Genomic DNA, 22,008 nt, shown 5'->3' with positions numbered 1-22,008 from the left:
CATCGACAGGCGGCATGGGGGAATTTTGTGTGCAGAATGAGGCTGCGTCAACCAGGAAGCTTTGGGGTGTGTGGGCCAACAGGAAATTCCCAAGAACACTCAGCTGTTCATCACATTCTGTCCTCTCGTGTTCCAAAGAAGGGAATCGCTGCCGAACAGGATGTTTCAGTCAAGATAAGGGAGGGGAGTTTCAGAGTTTCACTTTAACAAAGTGTTGTACAGTCCTTTCAAATGGAGATTTCACACTTCGTAGCAATACAGTGTATCTGCATACTGTTCTGTATAATTAAAGGACCTCTGGGGTCTAAATGGTCCACATTTCACCAACAAGTTGTCTTCATGTATTTTTTTTTTTTTTGCTCAAGAAAATGAAACTGGCAGTCATTTCCAATAATATCAATCCGTTATGGAGCAATCCGCGATGTGGAATGTCACGTGACCAACGTAGAACACAAAATAGCTGACTTCCTGTGGGATGCTTTGGTAATGATCATAACTAGGATTGATGACAATCTTCAAGTCATGTTATGAAGCCAAACTTGCTAAAATGTTTGTTTTCTTTATTGCTGGTGTCCCTGACAGTTCTTGGATCAGTGTTGTGGAAACTGGGTTTGATACCAAACCAACTCCAACCCCAATTCCAATGAAGTTGGCATGTTGTGTTAAACAAATAAAAACAGAATCCATCCATCCATTTTCTGAGCCGCTTCTCCTCACTAGGGTCGCGGGCGTGCTGGAGCCTATCCCAGCTATCTTCGGGCAGGAGGCGGGGTACACCCTGAACTGGTTGCCAGCCAATCGCAGGGCACATACAAACAAAACAACCATTCGCACTCACATTCACACCTACGGGCAATTTAGAGTTGTCAAAAAACCTACCATGCATGTTTTTGGGATGTGGCAGGAAACCGGAGTGCCTGGAGAAAACCCAATGATTTGCAAATCATGTTCAACCTATATTTAATTGAATACACTACAAAGACAAGATATTTAATGTTCAAACTCTTCAACTTGATTGTTTTTAGCAAATAATCATTAACTTAGAATTTTATGGCTGCAACATGTTCCAAAAAAGCTGGGACAGGGTCATGTTTACCACTGTGTTACATCACCTTTTCTTTTAACAACATTCAATAAACGTTTGGGAACTGAGGACACTAATTGTTGAAGCTTTGTAGGTGGAATTCTTTCCCAGTCTTGCTTGATGTACAGCTTCAGCTGTTCAACATTCCGGTGTCTCCGTTGTCGCATTTTACGCTTCAAGATGCGCCACACATTTTCAATGGGAGACAGGTCTGGACTGCAGTTAGGCCAGTCTAGTATCCGCACTCTTTTACTACGAAGCCACGCTGTTGTAACACGTGCAGAATGTGGTTTGGCATTGTCTTGCTGAAACAAGCAGGGGCGTTCATGAAAAAGACGTTGCTTGGATGGCAGCATATGTTTCTCCAAAACCTGTATGTACCTTTCAGCATTAATGGTGCCTTCACCGATGTATAAGTTACCCATGCCATTGGCACTAACACAGCCCCATACCATCACAGATGCTGGCTTTTGAACTTTGCGTCCATAACAGTCCGGATGGTTCTTTTCCTCATTGGCACCAAGGACATGACGTCCACAATTTCCAAAAACAATTCGAAATGTGGACTTGTTGGACCACAGAAAAACTTTCCCACTTTGCATCAGTCCATCTTAGATGATTTCGGACCCAGAGAAGCCGGCGGCGTTTCTGGGTGTTGTTGATAAATGGCTTTTGCTTTGCATAGTAGAGTTTCAAGTTGCACTTACGGATGTAGCGCCGAACTGTATTTACTGACATTGGTTTTCTGAAGTGTTCCTGAGCCCATGTGGTCATATCCTTTACACAATGATGTCGGTTTTTGATGCAGTGCCGCCTGAGGGATCGAAGGTTACGGCCATTCAATGTTGGCTTTCGGCCTTGCCGCTTACATGCAGTGATTTCTCCAGATTTTCTGAACCTTTTGATGATATTATGGACCGTAGATGATGAAATCCCTAAATTCCTTGCAATGGTACGTTGAGGAACATTGTCCTTAAACTGTTCGACTATTTTCTCACGCACTTGTTCACAAAGAGGTGAACCTCGCCTCATCTTTGCTTCTGAATGACTGAGCAATTCTTTTCTACCCAATCGTGGCACCCACCTGTTCCCAATTAGCCTGTTCACCCGTGGGATGTTCCAAACAGGTGTTTGACGAGCATTCCTCAACTTTCTCAGTCTTTGTTGCCACCTGTCCCAGCTTTTTTGGCATGTGTTGCAGCCATAAAATTCCAAGTTAATTATTATTTGCCAAAGAAAACAATAAAGTTTAACAGCTTGAACATTAAATATCTTGTCTTTGTAGTGTATTCAATTAAATATAGGTTGAACATGATTTTCAAATCATTGTATTCTGTTTTTATTTATGTTTAACATTCATTGAAGTCGGGGTTGTAGTATCCTCAGTTCCCGTACACTTAAAAAGGAAAGGTAATGTAACACAGTGGTAAATATGCCCCTGCCTTCGCTTTTTTTGGAATGTATTGCAGGCATCAAATTCAAAATGAGTGAATATTTGCAACAAAACAAAGTTGATCAATTTGAACTTTAAATATATTGTCTTTGTAGCATTGTCAAATATAGGTTGTAAATCACTGTATTCTGTTTTTGTTTAGATTTTACACAATGTCCGATCTTCATTGGAATTTGGGTTTGCAAGATGTACACATTTTAAATTTTGATAAAAACAATCAAGTTTATCGGTTTGAACATTAAAGATCTTGTCTTTGTAGTGTATTCAATGAAATTTAGGTTGAACATGATTTGCTAATCATTGTATTGTTTTTATTTGTTTAACACAACGTGCCATTGGAATCGGTGTTGTATATAATTTACTTATGTATACAAATAAGATGTCCGTGAAAAGATGAATGAAGCCCAAGCACGTTCTACAGTCATCTTTGGTGGCTCTGTGGTGACATCTTGTGTTAAAAAAATACATTTAAAAGTTCCTATGGGGGCTTTGAAGCGGTCTGCGGGTGCAAGGATCCTTCAAGGATGTGCGATGACACCAGTCACATTTAACCTCTTTATGACAGCAGTGACCCTGTATGCTCGACAGTCATTCAACCCAGCAGACAGCGTCTCCATTCGATATCGACTTGATGGCAGCCTTTTCAACCTGCGTTGCCTCCGAACCATAACAAAAACACCTCTTGATCAGGTTTTTGAATTACAATATGCGGATGACGCTGCCCTATTGAGTCATAGTCCTGAGGGTCTCCAGCGACTTATTACTATCATGACTAGAGCCGATGCAGATGCCGGCCTTTCGAAGTTATGCAGCAGGAATGTGTCCGCAGCCACACTCACAACACGCTCTACGCGGGGGAAACCACTGCAGCAAATGTGAACCAATTCACATTATCTAGGCTCTGTGCTGAACAACAAACATGACATAACACGGGAAGTACAACAGCGTATAAGCTTAGCATCGGTGGTCTTTGGTCAACTTTGCCATAGAATTTTCCTTCACCGCGACCTCACCATCCTGACAAAAGTGGCTGTATACGAACCAGTATGCATGTTGCCGCTTTTGTATGGATGTGAAGCATGGGTTCTCTGCCGCTGTCACATCAGGATGCTGGAACGTGTTCACGTCTCCTGCCTCCATCGCATCCTGGGTCTGCAGTGGTGGGACAAAGTCCCCGAGGTTAGCCAACGTACATAACACATTGGGCGACACACCTTCAACCACATCACTTTTCAGTGTCTTACATGTCAACGCCAATGCAGGTCACAAAGTTGCCTGTTCAGCCATCGAAGAACTTACAACTCCTAGAAGCTGGAACGTACTCATCATCCTCCACGTACTTCTTGATGATGATGATGATGATGATGATGTCTTCCAGGCCAAAGAGGAAAATTACCATCTGGATCGTTAGCGCAAAGTTAGCGCCCATGGCATGGGTGACTTGCACGTCTGTGAAGGCATCATTAATGCTGAAAGGTACATAGAGGTTTCTGAGCAACATATGCTGCCATCCAAGCAACATCTTTTTCAGGGACGTCCTGCTTCTTTCAGCAAGAGAATACCAAGCATTCCGCATGTGTTATGATAGCGTGACTTTGCAGTAAAAGAGTGCAAACACTAGACTGGAATGCCAGCGGTCCGGATCGCTCTCCCATTGAAAATATGCGCCACATTATGAAGCGCAAAATACGACAACTGAGACCATGTTGGGCAACTGAAGTTGTTCATCAAGCAAGAATGGGAACAATTCCTCCTCTAAAGCTTCAGCAATTATTGTCCTCAGTTACCAAATGCTTATTGTGTTGTTTAAAGTAAAGGTGATGTACAGAGTCCATCTTATTTGGAACGTGTTGAAGGCATCAAATTCAAAATGAGTGAATATTTGCATAAAGTCAAATCTTATCAGTTTGAACATTCAATATTTGGACTTTGTAGTGTATTCAATTGAATACAGGTTGAAAAGGATTTAGAAATCATTGGTTTCAGTTTTTATTTACGCTGGACCAAGAATGCGTTCCTACCCACCTCTGATTACAGCGATTTTACACACAAGAAATGTATCTAACCTCACTGTTTTCACTCATTGTCTGAAGAAAAAGCATCCAGACTTTGAATATAGGCGACAATTCCGCCAAAGGCTTGCTTGTGAGGTAACCCAGCACGTTTACTACTATGGTGAAGGAAATCAGATCGGCTTCTGGCGCTGACCTCACAGGTTCAAGCAGGGTTTCAACCGAAATTTGGCCGGGCCATGAACTGCTTGTTTTTGCTTTCTTTAAAGGAAAAGAAAATCTCTTTCACTGTTCTGAATTCCTGTTCCAATGGCAATGTGATAATGAGTGGAATGTATGTCGTACTTGTTTAATGTCCGACAGCTGATTGCAAGTAGTTCTGCAGAGCAGTTTCCCAACATTTAATGAGCCAAGGCACCCATTTTACACAAGAAAATCTCATGGCAAAAATGTCACTTTTTCAGATATCTTCAACTGCGAAATTACGTTCGCTGTCATGTGCCGCAGTTTGAGAGGCCAAGCCTGATGCTTTGGACAGATGCCTGAGTGAGTAGTTCGGGCCAGAAAAAAACGACTCTCATTGTTACATAGCGCAATACAGGGGATTTGTGCAACATCTACTGCTTCAATTAAAGAGGGGTGGGAAAAAGAATTGGGGATTCCTGTGCCAGATGATACCTGGCAGGAGGCGTTACAAAATATCAGCACACTAAGTGCAAATGCCCGCCACTGCCTGATTCAATCCAAAATTATACATAGGCTACATTATTCGATACAATACAAGCACTCTTGGAGCTCAAATTATCCGGGCCATCATGCCGGTCATGATGCAGCCTGTGTTCTGTTATTCTGAATAGATGGGTGACTGTCTCGACGTCCAGCCGCTTGTTCTTCAGAACACATGACATAGACATAAGAAACATTAGTGATGTACGAGCTTAATGATTCATGTGACCACGTCTATTTCTGGTGACTGCTCGCCCCAAGCCAGATGGGATATGCTGAGTTAATGGATGAAGGGTTTTTCAGATGTCAAGAGAGAGACTGAAAACATAACACAGATATACGGATTAAAGAGTTCATTGAAGGCTAGAAACCATGCTATAATCAATGTAATGATTATTAGACTGCCTATAAATATCTTGGTTTCTTTACACACAATTTCGAGCGTGGGGAGTAACGGAATACTGTGCATGTAACAGGATTATGTCATCAGAATACAACAACAACAAAAAAGTTAACTATTTGATTACAGTTAGCGGAAAAAAAAGAAGCAGATCACAGGTACCTTTATTAAAAATTGGGATTATTTTGCAGGATTCCAATTTTAATGCTGGGAGAGGCCAGTTGCTGATTTTGAGTCCCAACATTTTCCATAGTTAGCAGCGCATCATTGTTTAAGAAATGCCATTTTTAACAAGATTTGATATAATATTAATGGACTATTAAATAACATCACCGTGATTTCCAACCTTTGTGATGGAAAGTGTGATGCGCGGCGGCATGATGGTCGTGTTGCTAGCATTTCCGCCTCACGATACTGAGCTTGGTGGTTTGAAACCGGGCTGCGGCCTTCCTGTGTGGAGTTTGCGTTTTCTCTCCGTGCTTGTCCTTATTGGAGTGGCAAATAACAGGAGCCGATCCTAGCAGCAAGCAGCAAACTTTGAACGCGGGACAGGGTACACCCTGGACTGGTTGCCAACCAATTGTAGGGCAGTGATGAAGTTATCTGATTAATTTCTTTTCGAAATCCATTTTCAAGGTGCATGTTCAGGGAATTCTGGTAAGGCACAGCCATTTCTGGGGTACTTCATAGGTGCTCCTGTCTTCTGTGTCGTCATAGGGGATGTGCCAGGTGCCTCCTGAAGTCTGCACAATGGTGTCACAGCTGGGAATACTCTGAACACACAAACACATTTAATATATGCACCTGCACCTCCTCCTCTCTCATGTTATGGCTCCTCCTATTCATCACCTGAAATCGGACCCTCCTGCCTGCCACAATGTGTCCATGCACAACCAGCTGATGGCCCCTCTGCCATTTGAAGAAGAGTCGCCTGGTGGCTTCGTCCGGCAAGCAAGCTTTGTGGTCCCTCATCAGGTCCTTACTCACGAAGCGACAGTGGTTCCCCGAATGCAACGCGGCATATAGCAGGAAGGGGTCATCTTCAGAACTGATGGAAAGAGTGGGGAGAAAAATGAAAACAAACAGCTCGGAAGAAATGGCTCAGTAACTGTGTGCGTCTATCATTAGTCCTCACATGTTGTCAGTAAAAAAGCAATGAGCTTTCTGCTGAATAAGGTTCATGTTGTGCCGGTTCCAAGATCTGGAGGGCCGCAACATGTGTTTCCTCCCGAGCACCAGAACAGTAAGGCCCTGTAGCTTGAGCTCCGACACCACAGCCAGCAACTATAACACATGCACAAAACCCGACTAAAACCTCCTCCAAATGCACACTTTGTAAATTGAACATTTGCAATGGGTCTCCTCAGAGTTACTCTGGCTTGCCACAATCCACAAACATGAATGTTAGGTCAATCGAACACTAAATTATCCACAGTGTGAATGCTTCTTTGTCTCTATTGTCATTGTGTGCCCTGTGACTGACTGGTGACCAGCGGAACCGCTGCGCTAATCAGGATAAACGGTATAGAAAATGGATGGATAGACTGTTTACTGGCTGACAACTCTCATGACTAGATATGGAGTCTCATCTTTGTACTTCACATCAATCTGTGAAAGATCACATGATACGAAAGGACGGATGTGGGCAGGCAAGATGGTGTTTAAACCAAATGTTTTATATGTCTATAAAAGGCTCCTCCCACTCACAAACACGTATGTTCAAACAATGCGTGGTTAGTCATAGTGCGACCTCCAAAAAAAAGCCCCTAGTATGAAGGTACCGCTAAAAACAGTAAAACTGTGCTTGTCTGGCTAAAATAGCTAAATGTGCATGTGATTCTTTGCCTGCGCGCGTATATGTGTGTGTGCGTCCTTACCATCTCTGATTGCTTGCTTCTGTCCTTGTTGATATTTGCCACATTAAGACCATCCACAACGACATCAAAGGCTGGCTTCATCCTCACAAATGCCTTGAATCTCTCCAACTCCTGAAGAGACACAGAAGTACATTGAAGTAAGAAGTAAAATCAGCAAGAAGTAAAATCATACCTGAAATAATATAAATAACAATAATTTGCTGTTTTCGCCTTTATTATATATATATATATATATATATATATATAATATGAAATTTATGGCTGCCACACGTACCAAAAAAGCTGGGACAGGTGGCAAAAAAGACTGAGAAAGTTGAGGAATGCTCGTCAAACACCTGTTTGGAACATCCCACAGGTGAACAGGCTAATTGGGAACAGGTGGGTGCCACGATTGGGTATAAAATGAGCTTCCCTGACTTGCTCAGTCATTCAGAAGCAAAGATGGGGCGAAGTTCACCTCTTTGTGAACAAGTGCATGAGAAAATAGTCGAACAGTTTAAGGACAATGTTCCTCAATGTACAATTGCAATTTAGGGACTTCATCATCTACGGTCCATAATATCGTCAAAAGGTTCAGAGAATCTGGAGAAATCACTGCATGTAAATGCAGCCAACATTGAAAACCAACATTGAATGCCCGTGACCTTCAATCCCTCAGGCAGCACTGCATCAAAAACCGACATCAATGTGTAAAGGATATCACCACATGGGCTCAGGAACACTTCAGAAAACCAATGTCACTAAATACAGTTCGGTGCTACATCCGTAAGTGCAACTTGAAACTCTACTATGCAACGCAAAAGCCATTTATCAACAACACCCAGAAACGCCGCCGGCTTCTCTAGGCCCGAGCTCATCTAAGATGGACTGATGCAAAGTGGAAAAGTGTTCTGTGGTCTGACGAGTCCACATTTCAAATTGTTTTTGGAAATTGTGCATGTCGTGTCCTCCGGGCCAAAGAGGAAAAGAACCATCTGGACTGTTATGGACACAAAGTTCAAAAGCCAGCATCTATGATGATATGGGGCTGTGTGAGTGCCAATCGCATGGGTAACTTACACATCTGTGAAGGCACCATTAATGCTGAAAAGTACATCCAGGTTTTGGAGAAACATATGTTGCCATTCCAAGCAACGTCCTTTTCATGGACGCCCCTGCTTATTTCAGCAAGACAATACCAAATCACATTCTGTACGTGTTACAACAGCGTGGCTTCGTAGTAAAAGAGTGCGGGTACTAGACTGGCCTGCCTGCAGTCCAGACCTGTCTCCCATATAAAATGTGTGGCGCATTATGAAGCATAAAATATGACAACGGAGACCCCGGACTGTTGAACAGCTGAAACTGTACATCAAGCAAGAATGGGAAAGAATTCCACCTACAAAGCTTCAACAATTAGTGTCCTCAGTTCCCAAACATTTATGTTGTTAAAAGAAAAGGTGATGTAACACAGTGGTAAACATGACCCCTTCCCAGCTTTTTTGGAACGTGTTGCAGCCATAAAATTCAAAGTTAATGATTATTTGCTAAAACAATCAAGTTTATCAGTTTGAACATTAAATATCTTGTCTTTGTAGTGTATGCAATTAAATACAGGTTGAACATGATTTGCAAATCATTGTATTCTGTTTTTATTTGTTTAACACAACGTCCCAACTTTATTGGAATTGGGGTTGTGTGTATATATATAGGCAGCACGGTGGGCGACTGGTTAGAGCGTCAGCCTCACAGTTCTGAGGACCCGGGTTCAATCCCCGGCCCCGCCTGTGTGGAGTTTGCATGTTCTCCCCGTGCCTGGGTGGGTTTTCTCCGGGCACTCCGGTTTCCTCCCACATCCCAAAAACATGCATTAATTGGAGACTCTAAATTGCCCGTAGGTGTGAATGTGAGTGCGAATGGTTGTCTGTTTGTATGTGCCCTGCGATTGCCTGGCAACCAGTTCAGGGTGTACCCCGCCACCTGCCCGATGACAGCTGGGATAGGCTCCAGCACGCCCGCAACCCTAGTGAGGAGAAGCGGCTCAGAAAATGGATGGATATATATGTATGTGTGTGTGTGTGTGTGTGTGTGTGTGTGTGTGTGTATATATATATATATATATATATATATATATATATATACAACCCCTATACATATATATATATATATATATAATAATAATTATATATATATAATAATCAAATCAACTTTTATTACGCAGACTCAATAGTCCACTAGAAAACATTGAACCCCGGTCCTCAGAACTGTGAGGTAGACGCTCTCACCAGTCGGCCACCTTGCCGCCCAAAAATAATTTGTGACAAAAAAAAAATGTGCATTTTCTGTGTGTGTTAAAGTTAAGAATTTTTTTTAATTTGTTGGGAATAGGCAATATGGTTGCTTAGTGGTTTGCAGGTGTGCCACAACCGTTTTGAGGTTTGGGGTTCAAATCTTGGTTCAGGATTTTCTGTGTGGAGTTTTTATTTTCTTTCTGTGCTTGCGTGGGTTTTCTCCGGGTGCCCTCTCACATCCCAAAAACATGTATGCCAGGTTACTTAAAGACTAAATATTTCCAAGGTATAGGCATAGAGTGAATGGTTGTTTGTCTATATGTGCCTTGCACTTGGCTGGTGAACAGTCCAGGGTGGAACTCGCTTCTCACCCAAAGTCAGCTGGGATAGGCTCCAGCTCATCCGTGACCCTAATGAGGAGACATGCCATAGAAAATGCATGCATTGTATATCTTGGGAGTTTTTTCCCTTACCTATTCATTCAGTGGAAAAGTACGTCATGTTTAAGTATGATGGACCAAAAGAAGAAAGAACTACCATAATTTCCCATGTATAATGCGCACCCATGTATAATACGTACACCCAAAGTTGACCTAAAATTTCTGGAAAACCCTTCTACCTATGTATAATGCATTTTTACAATGCATGATTTTGCTTCTACCCATATGGTCAAAACATCAAGAATGATCTGTACTTTGTTATTTTTTTCAAATAATTATTCTGAAGTTAAGCACTTTATTTGAACACGTAATAGTTTTTTTTTTAATTTACTTGCTCTTATTTTGAAAGGCGCAGCCCTACTTTTATAATAGTTACTTTTATTATAACCACGAGGTGGTGTTAGTATATTAGAATGAAAGTGTACAGCTTTTTCATAACCTCTACATGGCGGCATACATTGATAAAATGTGAAGGTTTTTTCCATTTTGCCCTATACCTATGTATAATGTACACTATTGACTTATGACAATTTGTTTTTGGGGGGGGGGGGGGGGGGGGGGGAATGCGCATTATACACGAGAAATTATGGTACTGTATATTTGCAGCAAACCGGGTGTCTCGTGTGTGGTGGTGTTTAAAAGTACAGACATTTTAGAATCGTTCAGATACTATACGAAAGGCATAGTGGCAGAAAAATAGGCTATAGGACAGTGTCAATTTGTCCTGATACAGATGTGTTCTTGAAATACACTCAAATACAAATATATATACTTAAAGATTAAGGAAACTGGTGAGGCATAATGTGCTAATGAGCCAAAACCAGATGAAAATAAATATGCACTATTCTTTGTTATCAGATTACACAGAACTAAAAGCTGTCCCAGTAAAATATATTTTTTTTTTTTTTTTTTTTGGTAGAATACTGAACAAAATTTCAGAGTTCTCTCTTTAAATTCAGTGGTTTGTTTTTGGTGGTGGTTTGGAGCCTGACAGGTCAGACTACGGAATTTAAATGATCACATTCACAAACCTGTAATTTAAAACATTAAAATGTAACTGGTCGTTCTTTCTGTCCCTAAATACAAAAGTGTATTGCCAGTCGACACTCTGACAACAGTCAGCAAAATGAACCATACGGACCGTACTTATAACTGTGTAAAAGGAAAAAAATACCCAAATCCTTAGGGGAGACAGTTTTTAAATTTGGTTTGCATAACAAAACAAAACAAAGCTGTGGTCATCCAATTTTTAAAAAATCCCATTCCATCACTTTTCTTCTATTTAATTTTGATCACCTTTGATGTCGATGTTGGTGAATTCAGTTTTGCATTGTAATTTTGGTTGGAAATGTCCAAAATGTCCTTTTTCAAGCTATTCTAGTTGCTGTTTTCACCCTGGCATTTGAGATGGTCGGATTTCTCATTATTATGCGACATGTCAATAAATAAGCTCTACTCTGATTGGATCGCTCATCTTCCGCAATTTAAATATGGAAAACAGTATCGCTCTGATCGGTCCATATCATGGCATCAGCTAGCGTAGAAGCTTGGACGGCCAAGCATTCATACAGACGTCGCAGCCTTCGCTGCAACGTTGAGATTCGCAAAAGTTTGATCGCGGGTTTATTGACACACACTGAACGTACATTGGCTTCATTTGCAGCACATTGACATGCTCCCCCCACCTCGGTCCTCTTCAATGTGTCAGCTTTTCCCCCCCTCCGCCCTGCGACCCTCATGGCTTGCAACCGTTGCCCTTTACTATCATTGTGAAGCAAAATTCACCAAGTGTTGGTTTGTTGGCCCACTAAAAGGGAATGTGATCTTAAAGGGGATGTGGGTGAAAATTAAAAGAGAGGGGATATATTAAGTTTATGCTCCCATTCCTTGGAACGGAACCTGCAGCAAAGCTTGAACATTAACTGATGTTGACAATGTCAGAAATTTGAAATCCACCCGTTTTGCAAGGCTTATGGTGTTTATTGACTTTAGCATTCCTTCAAAAACTCCCATAGATGTCAACCTTAAACCCTGGCACAGCCTCCTTTTGACTTATTTATGCGTAAGACAGTAGAAAACATTAATTCTGAAGGAAGGTGACCTCTAGTTTACTAACTAGCATTTGCCTAAAAATACAGCGGATAGTTGAGGTGCTACACTAGCAAAGAGGAAGTCTGCGGTAACCAAAAAGATAGAAATGTTTTAAATTTCAATTTCACACGCTGCCAGAGAGCACTTAAACCTTCTCAGGCACCTGCGTGTCCCATTCTGTTGCAAATACTGAGGTTCAGCTTTGTGGCTTGCAGGAACATCGTGTTGTGCTCCAGCATGGGAACATTGAGTGTGTTTTCACTTTTAGATTGCAGCAGTGTGGAAATAGACTTCTGTGAATTCCCCTGGACGTCAAGCTGTGCGCACACTCTCTCGCTCTCTCACACACACACACGCAATCAAAATGTGACCTGAAAAAGTAAAAGCTTGTAGTATTGCTCCGGTAACAGAAGCAGAAAAAAATGCCTCCAAAGCCCTGCTGTTACTCTATCTATTTTGAATAACCAATGAGCACACACCAAAATTAATATCTTCCAACTTCCAATTTAGCGCTTGTATTGCTAAGACTAACATATCTTATTGCTTCGGTGTAAACAGATCAACTAAAAAGGGAAGTAGTGAGGACAGAGGAGGGAAGACGAGAGACAGCCAGTCTACTCCTGGTGTAATTATCCAGGGACTTTCCACGGCTGATATGTGAGACCAGCTCATTGTGCTGCGGCGGGTAACATGACAGCTTCCAACACATGTGTTCTCACACTCATGCACGCACGCACACACACACAACCATGAATACGTTTGCACTTGCATACATAATCTTGTGCTGCAATTTCATAAAAAGTGCTCCACGGTTCTGCACTGCTGTGAGACAGTTGGTAGAGCCAGATGTTCAGTGACCAATGGTTTGACTCCTGGCTCTGGCTGTCCGCTCTCGAAGTGACCTTGGGCAAGACACTGAACCCCAAATTGCTCCCAGTGGGCCGAGCAGCGCCTTGCATGGCAGGAGCCGCCCACTGGTGTATGAATGTGTGCTTGAATGGGTGACCGTCTGAGCATCTGTAAAGCGCTTTGGGCACCATGATGTTGTAGTTAAAGCACTATATAAGCGCAATACAGTTACCATTTACAGCCATTTTTTTTTTTAAGTACTAACATCCTCTGACGATGAAAAGTATTTGAAAATGTGACGTTGAAAATATAACTTTTCACTTTTCATACTTGGATGATATTAATCTGGAGCACATAGACATCACCAAAGTCAAGTTTCCTCCCAAGAGATGCTTTGCCAGGCCTTCACTTGCTGCTTGTTTGTCTTCAGTAAGTGAAATGCATGCTGTACTGACTAGGCCACTGAAAAATATTCAGTTTATTGTCCCTCAAAAACTTTTGTGACTTTTGCACTACGACGGCTAAAATGGATGATGGCAGAATGCTATTCTTGGTGAATACAAAACACTTCCCAACATTAACATAAATCAAGAATATTCTGGAGTTTGACGTATCATTGTCAAAATATACTAATGAGAGATGCCAAGATAAATTAAAATCCAGTGGTGGAAATCATTGATAATAAAGCCAGTTAAGACTTTGTCCGAAAACATCTATCCATCCATTCCCCCCATTTTCCGTACCGCTTATCCTCACTACGGTCGCGGGGGTGCCTGCATCTATCTCAGCTAACTCTGGGCGAAAGGCGGGGTACACCCTGAACTGGTCGCTAGCCAATTGCAGGGCACAAATAGACAAACAATCATTCACACTCACATTCACACCTATTGGAAATTTAGAGTTTTCAATTAACTTACCATCAGCAAACAACTAAAACAATATTTCCATCTTCTGGGCTCAAATTCTTTGGACAGAACAGAAGCAACCAGGGTCAACTGGCATCAGAATGATGGGAAGAGAACAGAATGGGCCGGGAAAGAAATAGCTCATGACCCAAAGCATACCACAATATCTATCACGCAGACAGTGGTATGGAATGGCCATGTTATGTCTTCTAATGGAACACTGGCGCTAGTGTTTTAAATGATGTCACATCTGACAAAAAGTAACAAGATGAAGGACAGGAATATTTAATCTAATAATCTCCAATCGCATTTAGCCAAACTACACAAAAAAAGACAGGGCATCTCTTTATAGTACAGATGGATATTAAAGACGCCATCTAGCAGAAGAAAGGAGCATGACCAGTTGCTGTGTTGGGATCTCGAGAAAAGTAGTCCATCCATCCATTTTCTACACCACTTAGCCTCACTAGGGTCGCAGGTATACTGGAGCCTATCCCAGTTAACTGCGGGCTAGAGACGGGGTACCTGAATTGGTTATCAGCCAATCGCAGGGCACACATAAACAAACAATAATTCACACTCACATTCATACCTACGGACAATTTAGAGTCTTCTTAACCTACCGTGCATGTTTTTGGGAGTGGGAGGAAACCGGAGTACCCGGAGAAAACCCACACTGGCACAAGGAGAACATGCAAACTCCACGCAGGCGAGGCCCGATTTGAACCCTGGTCCTCAAAACTGTGAGGCAGATGTGCTAAGAAAAGTACTCTCAGGATTTAATCATTCCACTGTGAAAAGTAACAACAAAGATTACAGTGCTGTACTGCTGTTAAAAAAAAAATATGCATATAGAGGGTGATTGAAAAGTAACTGCTTCTTTTAAAATACTGAATTGATTCATGTTTTTCTAAATTATTTTGTGTATGGCATATATTTTATGTACATGTATATTTATATTTTGTGTATGTATTTATGTATCTTTGGAAGAACTTGAAGGGCGAATACGGGAAGTTACGTCCTCCATCCCACAAGAATCCATCCTTGTGAAATCAGTTAATGCAGTTCCCAGGCGGCTTGAGAAACTGGTGGCTAATGCTGGCACCCATATTGAATTTTAAATAAAACGCCACTTTCTTCTAATGTTCCTTTCTTGTAAGAATTATAGTTCAGAAATAAATTACAAGTACTTAAAAATCGGGAGTTACTTTTCAATCACCCTGTATATGGTACAGTACTGTTAAAATGACATACAGTACCTGAACAATTAATATAACTGACCTCTGGTGTGGTCTTGTTGAAAACGTCACGTCCCTGGATGATGTCAGTCATGACTCTATTTCTCAGCTGTTGGTACTCCTCAGCAGTCAGTTGGATGGATTCCAGTTCTGTTCCACAACTCTTGCACACGCCACTAAACATACAGTGGGTACGGGAAGTATTCAGACACCCTTAAAATTTTTACTCTTTGTTATAGTGCAGCCATTTGCTAAAATCATTTAAGTTCATTTTTCTCCTCATTAATGTACACACAGCACCTCATATTGACAGGGGAAAAAAAGATTTTTTTTGCAGATTTATTTAAAAAGAAAAATTGAAATATCACACAGCCATAAGTTTTCAGACCCTTTGGTCAGTATTTACCGTAATTTCTTGTGTATAATGCACACCCATGTATAATACGCACCGCCAAAAACCCTCCTACCTATGCAGAATGCATTTTTACAATGCATGAGTTTGCTTCTACGCATATGATCAAAACATGAAGTATTATCTGTAGTCCTTCAGGTGTTTTTTTGAGCAAACTCCATGCAGGCTTTCATGTGTCTTGCACTGCGGAGAGGCTTCCGTCAGGCCACTCTGCCATAAAGCCCCAACTGGTGGAGGGCTGCAATGATGGTTGATTTTATAGAACTTTCTCCCATGTCCCAACTGCATCTCTGGAGCTCAGCCACAGTGATCTTTGGGTTCTTCTTTACCCCTCTCACCAAGGCTCTTCTCCCCGATTACTCAGTTTGCCCGGATGGCCAGCTCTAGGGTTCTGGTCGTCCCAAACGTCTTCCATTTAAGGATTATGGAGGCCACTGTGGGCGGCACGGTGGCCGACTGGTTAGAGCGTCAGCCTCACAGTTCTGAGGACCCGGGTTCAATCCCCGTCCCCGTCTGTGTGGAGTTTGCATGTTCTCCCCGTGCCTGCGTGGGTTTTCTCCGGGCACTCCGGTTTCCTCCCACATCCCAAAAACATGCATGAATTGGAGACTCTAAATTGCTCGTAGGCATGACTGTGAGCGCGAATGGTTGTTTGTTCCTATGTGCCCTGCGATTGGCTGGCAACCAGTTCAGGGTGTACCCCGCCTCCTGCCCGATGACAGCTGGGATAGGCTCCAGCACGCCCGCGACCCTAGTGAGGAGAAGCGGCTCAGAAAATGGATGGATGGATGGATGGATGGAGGCCACTGTGTTCTTAGGAAACTTAAGTGCAGCAGTATTTTTTTTTGTAACCTTGGCCAGATCTGTGCCTTGCCACAATTCTGTCTCTGAGCTCTTCAGGCAGTTCCTTTGACCTCATGATTGTCATTCTCATTTATTCTGACATGCACTGTGAGCTGTAAGGTCTTATATAGACAGGTGTGTGGCTTTCCTAATGAAGTCCAATCAGTATAATCAAACACAGCTGGACTCCAATGAAGGTGTGGAAGCATCTCAAGGACGATCAGAAGAAATGGACAGCACCCAGAGTGTCACAGCAAAGAGTCTGAATACTTACAGCTGTGTGATATTTCAGTTTTTCTCTTTCAATAAATCTGCAAAGATTTCAACAATTTCGTTTTTTTTTCTGTCAATATGGGGTGCGCCAGCACGGTGAACGACTGGTTAGCACATCTGCCTCACAGTTCTGTGGACCGGGGTTCAAAACCCGGCCCCATCTGTGTGGAGTTTGCATGTTCTCCCCGTGCTTGGCTGGGTATTTTCCGGGCAGTCCGGTTTCCTCCCACATCCCAAAAAACATGCGTGGTAAGTTCATTGAAGACTCTAAATTGCCCATAGGTGTGAATGTGAGTGTGAATGGTTGTTTGTTTCGATGTGCCCTGCGATTGGCTGGCGACTGGTTCAGGGTGTAAGAAAATGCATGGATGAAATATGGGGTGCTGCGTGTAGGAAAGAAAAATAAACTTAAATAACTTCAGCAAATGGCTGCAAAATAACAAAGAGTGAAAGATTTAAGGGGGTCTGAATACTTTCCATACCTACTGTACCCAAATATACATCCAGTAGCTACACAAGTTGTTTTAGCTCCTCAAAAAGGTACAAGAAAGAAAATTCGGAAAACCTGTTCTAAAGGTGTCTAAGTCGAAGAGGAAAAAAAGGGTTGTCGTTACTTTGGAGAGGCGGTGCTCCAAGTTCCTCTCCACTTCTGTCGTGGAATACTGACAACAGGAAAGAGACTATGAGACACTGGAGAAATCAAGTCAGAATGTGACAGAATTCCCTTTGTCTCTATCAAGATTTTATTATTTTTTTTAATAAAGATTAACAGGACTAAAACATATTTGGCAATATTTACTCAACTTGCTTTATTGGGCGCTAGATTGCCAACCAGTTTCTTCATTAAGTTCATTATTCACACTTGCTGTTAGCATGTAAAAATTGCTGACTGAATACATACAGCACGAGAGTTATCAACGTCTTTTTTTTCATGGAATTTTATACTAACAATTATGCCATGTTATTTCATCATTCATCAGTCATTTTAGGTAAATAATTTATGTTTTGTTGCAGGCTGCCAAGTAACTAGTGAATTGGGCTGGAGATCACAGATTACTGCACAGTATAGTAAAATAACATGAAAGAAAATAATTTCATGATAAATGATCAATATTAAAAACAGGTCAGCTGTCCCACAGGTACTTCCAAAGTCAATGCCCATGACATCCTAAGCAGCTATTCACTATCAAGTTTAAAAAACAAACTGACCACAATGTCAATGCGTGTCACGCACGCACAAGATGCAGGAACTATGAATCCACTGGCTGCTTTGCAATGTTAGTTTTACATAAATTTACACTATGGTATGCCAAAAAGAACATTTTGTATATTTGTTTAAACCCTAAATTAGAGTAAAGGATATCACAGAAAAAAAGTTATTTTATTTCAGTAGTTCAATTCAAAAAAGTGAAACTCAAATACTTTTCAAAAGGCCGATTCGTCTGTGAATTTCTATGTTAAAAATAATTTTGATTATTTCTTATGCAATAGTATAATTTCTTGAGGTGGTGAAGTTTGGGTTTTTGTTAGCTGTAAAATATACAAATCTAAATGATCAAAAATAAAATCATAAAATAGTTTTCTGTGTCTACTAAATGTAAATAAGTTTAATTTTTTTAATTGTACTATTGAAACAAAAACATTTTCCACCATATTCTACAACTGAGGATACTACAACCCTAATTTGTTGGGACGTTGTGTTAAACATAAATAAAAACAGAATACAATGATTTGCAAATCATGTTCAACCTCTATTTAATTGAATACACTTCAAAGAAAAGATATTTAATGTTCAAACTGATAAACTTCATTGTTTTTAGCAAATAATCATGAACTTCGAATTTTACGGCTGCAACACGTTCCAAAGAAGCTGGGACAGGGTCATGTTTACCACTGTGTTACATCACTTTTTCCTTTAACAACAGTCAATAAACGTTTGGAAACTGAGGACACTAATTGTTGAAGCTTTGTAGGTGAAATTCTTTCCCATTCTTGCCTTCAGCAGTTCAACAGTCCAGGGTCTCCGTTGTCGTATTGTACGCTTCATAATGCGCCACACATTTTCAATGGGAGACAGGTCTGGACTGCAGGCAGGCGAGTCTAGTACCTGCACTCTTTTACTACGAAGCCACGCTGTTGTAACACGTGCAGAATGTGGTTTGGCATTGTCTTGGTGAAATAAGCAGGGGTGTCCATGAAAAAGAATTTGCTTGGATGGCAGCATATGTTTCTCCAAAACCTGCATGTACCTTTCAGCATTAATGGTGCCTTCATAGATGTGTAAGTTACCCATGCCATTGGCACTAACACAGCCCCATATCATCATAGATGCTGGCTTTTCAACTTTGTGTCCATAACAGTCCAGATGGTTCTTTTCCTCTTTGGCCCGGAGGACACGACGTCCACAATTTTCAAAAACAATTTGAAATCTGGACCACTTTTCATAATTCCATTTTATATGAGCTCGGCCCCAGAGAAGCCGGCGGTGTTTCTGGGCGTTGTTGATAAATGGCTTTTGCTTTGCATAGTAGAGTTTCAAGTTGCACTTACGGATGTAGCGCTGAACTGTATGTACTGACATTGGTTTTCTGAAGTGTTCCTGAGCCCATGTGGTGATATCCTTTACACATTGATATCGTTTTTGATGCAGTGCCTTGCCGCTTACATACAGTGATTTTTGCAGATTCTCTGAAACTTTTTATGATATTATGGACCGTAGATGATGAAATTCCTTGCAACTGTACGTTGAGGAACATTGTCCTTAAACTTTTCCGACTATGTTCTCACGCACTTGTTCACAAAGAGGTGAACTTTGCCCAATCATAGCACCCACCTGTTCCCAATTAGCCTGTTCACCTGTGGGATGTTCCAAACAGGTGTTTGAGTAGCATTCCTCTTTTTTTCTACCTGTCCCAGCTTTTTTGGAACGTGTGGCAGCCATACATTTCTAAGTTAATGATTATTTGCTAGAAACATTCAAGTTTATCAGTTTGAACATTAAATATATTGTCTTTTTAAATATTAACATTAAATTAACATTAAATATACTGTATTCAAATAAATATAGGTTGAACATGATTTGGAAATCATTGCATTCTGTTTTTATTTATGTTTAACGCAATGTCACAACTTCATTGGAATTGGGGTTGTAATTTACTGAGATGCATCTGTATTTTATTTGACTGCGTTTATGCACAAAAATCTAATACCTAAACCCATCGAACCCATCAATGACTAGTACCTTTCAAACCAGGTCTTGATGCTGCTAGCCAGAGTCAGCTGTGGGTAAACTTGGTTGTTCCTCATGTACAGCAGAATTCCCAGAAGCCTCTCCTGCTGTTCGCTCAGCAACATGGTCTCTTGTTCCTCTGCATGCACTCTCTTAAACAGACAGGTCCATGTTTCATGTTGTGGGTTTAGACCCTTTGCCAATAGTTCATCATAAAGAGCCCAGGCAGTGATTGGGTCACCATTAAGCATGGCTGCAGCAATTATGTTGCCATAATTGCGAGGTGATGGGGTAACCACCTGTAGAAATGACGATACAGTCAACTGTCATACCACTGGCCTCCAATTTGCCGAAAATCTGCAAAGAACTGCTGTTTAAAAAAAGAAATGAAGATTGTTTACCTTTTTGAGGTCATTTAAAATGCTGAGAGCGTCGCGCCATCTTGCTGTACGGCTGAAAGACTTAATAACAAGACTATAAGCTCCAGTATCCAAAGAGGGGAAATTCTCTCGCATGATATTGTAGACATCAAGTACTTCTTGGTCATGATTGCCATTCACACAAAGTGCCAGATACTGCAATAGGAGTACATAAGATACCGTTCCTGTTTCTGTGGCAACAAATGACAGCAGGGACCTATAGCAAAGCAGAACATAAAAAACAATGTTTGCAATTAATCACTAAACCTAAAGACAGCAGGGCAGGAATACAATTTCAAATTCATATAGCAACCCTTGAAGTCCTTTTACTTGGCAATATCCAACTCTGCCCCAGAGTTCAACAGTGTAGACAAGATGCCAATATCAAATCGTTCCGGACTTCCCAGAGACTCCTTCAGTTTCTTCCACTCGTCAACAGATAGCGGCTGGTCAGGAGGTTGCAGCTTCCCTGTAAAACACATAAGCCCGCCTTGATAAGCTACACGTGAGCTCTTACATAACACAACCTAACAAACTCGTTCGATAACCTCGAATAATCTTGTGCAAAATCACAAATTAAAACAAGATTGCATCTACATGCACATTTCTAGCTGTAATAGCATATAATAGTGAATCTTAATTGGTTCTTGAAAGATTAATTAGCCATACCTTTCCTCCCGACTGTCCTCCTTGCAGGCCCCTCATGATGATTCTCCTCTGGGCAAAAACCCGCCTTCCTCCTCAGCATCTCTGCTGTCCTCTTCGCCGTGCCAGCAGCAAACACAGATTTTGGGATGGAAGGATTTTGCCGGGGATTAAAGTTCTTGCCTCCTCCATCTGCCACATTGTCCCACAACCCGTCTGTCCTCTGTCTAATGGTGCTATTTTTCAGTCTAGCCTGCACATTGGTCTGTCTACTGTTGTCTTTGCTCAATCCAGGGCTGGAGCTCCAGTTCATGTAGCACTGAATGTGTGCTGTGTACGCCAACGTAAGGAACGCTGAAGATCCTTGATTAATAAAAGGTAACGCAGGCCTAAGGCACGATTTAAGATTGATTATAACGGTGAAACCCATGGCCAAATTCGTACCCGTGTAATGGTTATTATTGCATACTGCTCTCTAAGTTCCAATATTTACAATATTTCATACTGTAAACAGACTGTATGTATACTAATTCCTCGCATGGCTCAGCATAAAACAAAGCGTAAAGCAATCAATAACCTGGAAATGAGACACGATGGACACATACGTTGTTTTTAAACATAAATAATTACGACTTACACGTGAAATTTCTGCTCAAACTCAAATTTGCAACTACTGTATAACTTCAGCTGCAATAGTCGTCGCGTATATGACATAATCAACGTTCGACAGGACGGTTGACTAACCGGAAGTATGTCGGCTTCCAAATCATTTCAAAACAAGAAATCTTCCATCCCCTTCACCTCGCAAAGTCTTTGAAACTAATGTTTATTTTGGAAGATTT

At 41.4% G+C, this 22,008-nt stretch overlaps 1 protein-coding gene across 2 annotated transcripts; it reads right to left on the bottom strand.

Annotated features, from left to right (window-relative positions):
• Positions 1–4,546: 4,546 nt before the first annotated feature.
• prorp (protein only RNase P catalytic subunit) lies at positions 4,547–21,888 on the bottom strand. 2 transcript variants are annotated; one of them, XM_061697155.1, is made up of 10 exons: positions 21,191–21,888; positions 20,852–20,990; positions 20,504–20,738; positions 20,115–20,401; positions 17,488–17,535; positions 15,389–15,521; positions 7,553–7,663; positions 6,811–6,959; positions 6,525–6,723; positions 4,547–6,448 (listed from the first exon to the last, which is right to left on the bottom strand). In XM_061697155.1, the coding sequence occupies exons 1-10, from the start codon at positions 21,594–21,596 to the stop codon at positions 6,320–6,322; spliced, it is 1,836 nt and encodes a 611-aa protein (XP_061553139.1). In that variant the 5' UTR covers positions 21,597–21,888; the 3' UTR covers positions 4,547–6,319. The 2 variants fall into 2 exon arrangements, with proteins under 2 accessions (XP_061553139.1, XP_061553140.1); XM_061697156.1 differs by lacking the exon at positions 21,191–21,888 and having other exon boundaries at positions 20,835–20,945.
• Between the last annotated feature and the right edge of the window lie 120 nt (positions 21,889–22,008).

The sequence above is a fragment of the Phycodurus eques genome, chromosome 14 (genome assembly GCF_024500275.1).
Source record: "Phycodurus eques isolate BA_2022a chromosome 14, UOR_Pequ_1.1, whole genome shotgun sequence".
Classification (NCBI taxonomy): domain Eukaryota; kingdom Metazoa; phylum Chordata; class Actinopteri; order Syngnathiformes; family Syngnathidae; genus Phycodurus; species Phycodurus eques.
Note: the sequence above shows the minus strand (reverse complement) of the source record. Positions and strands in the feature narration are given on the sequence as shown.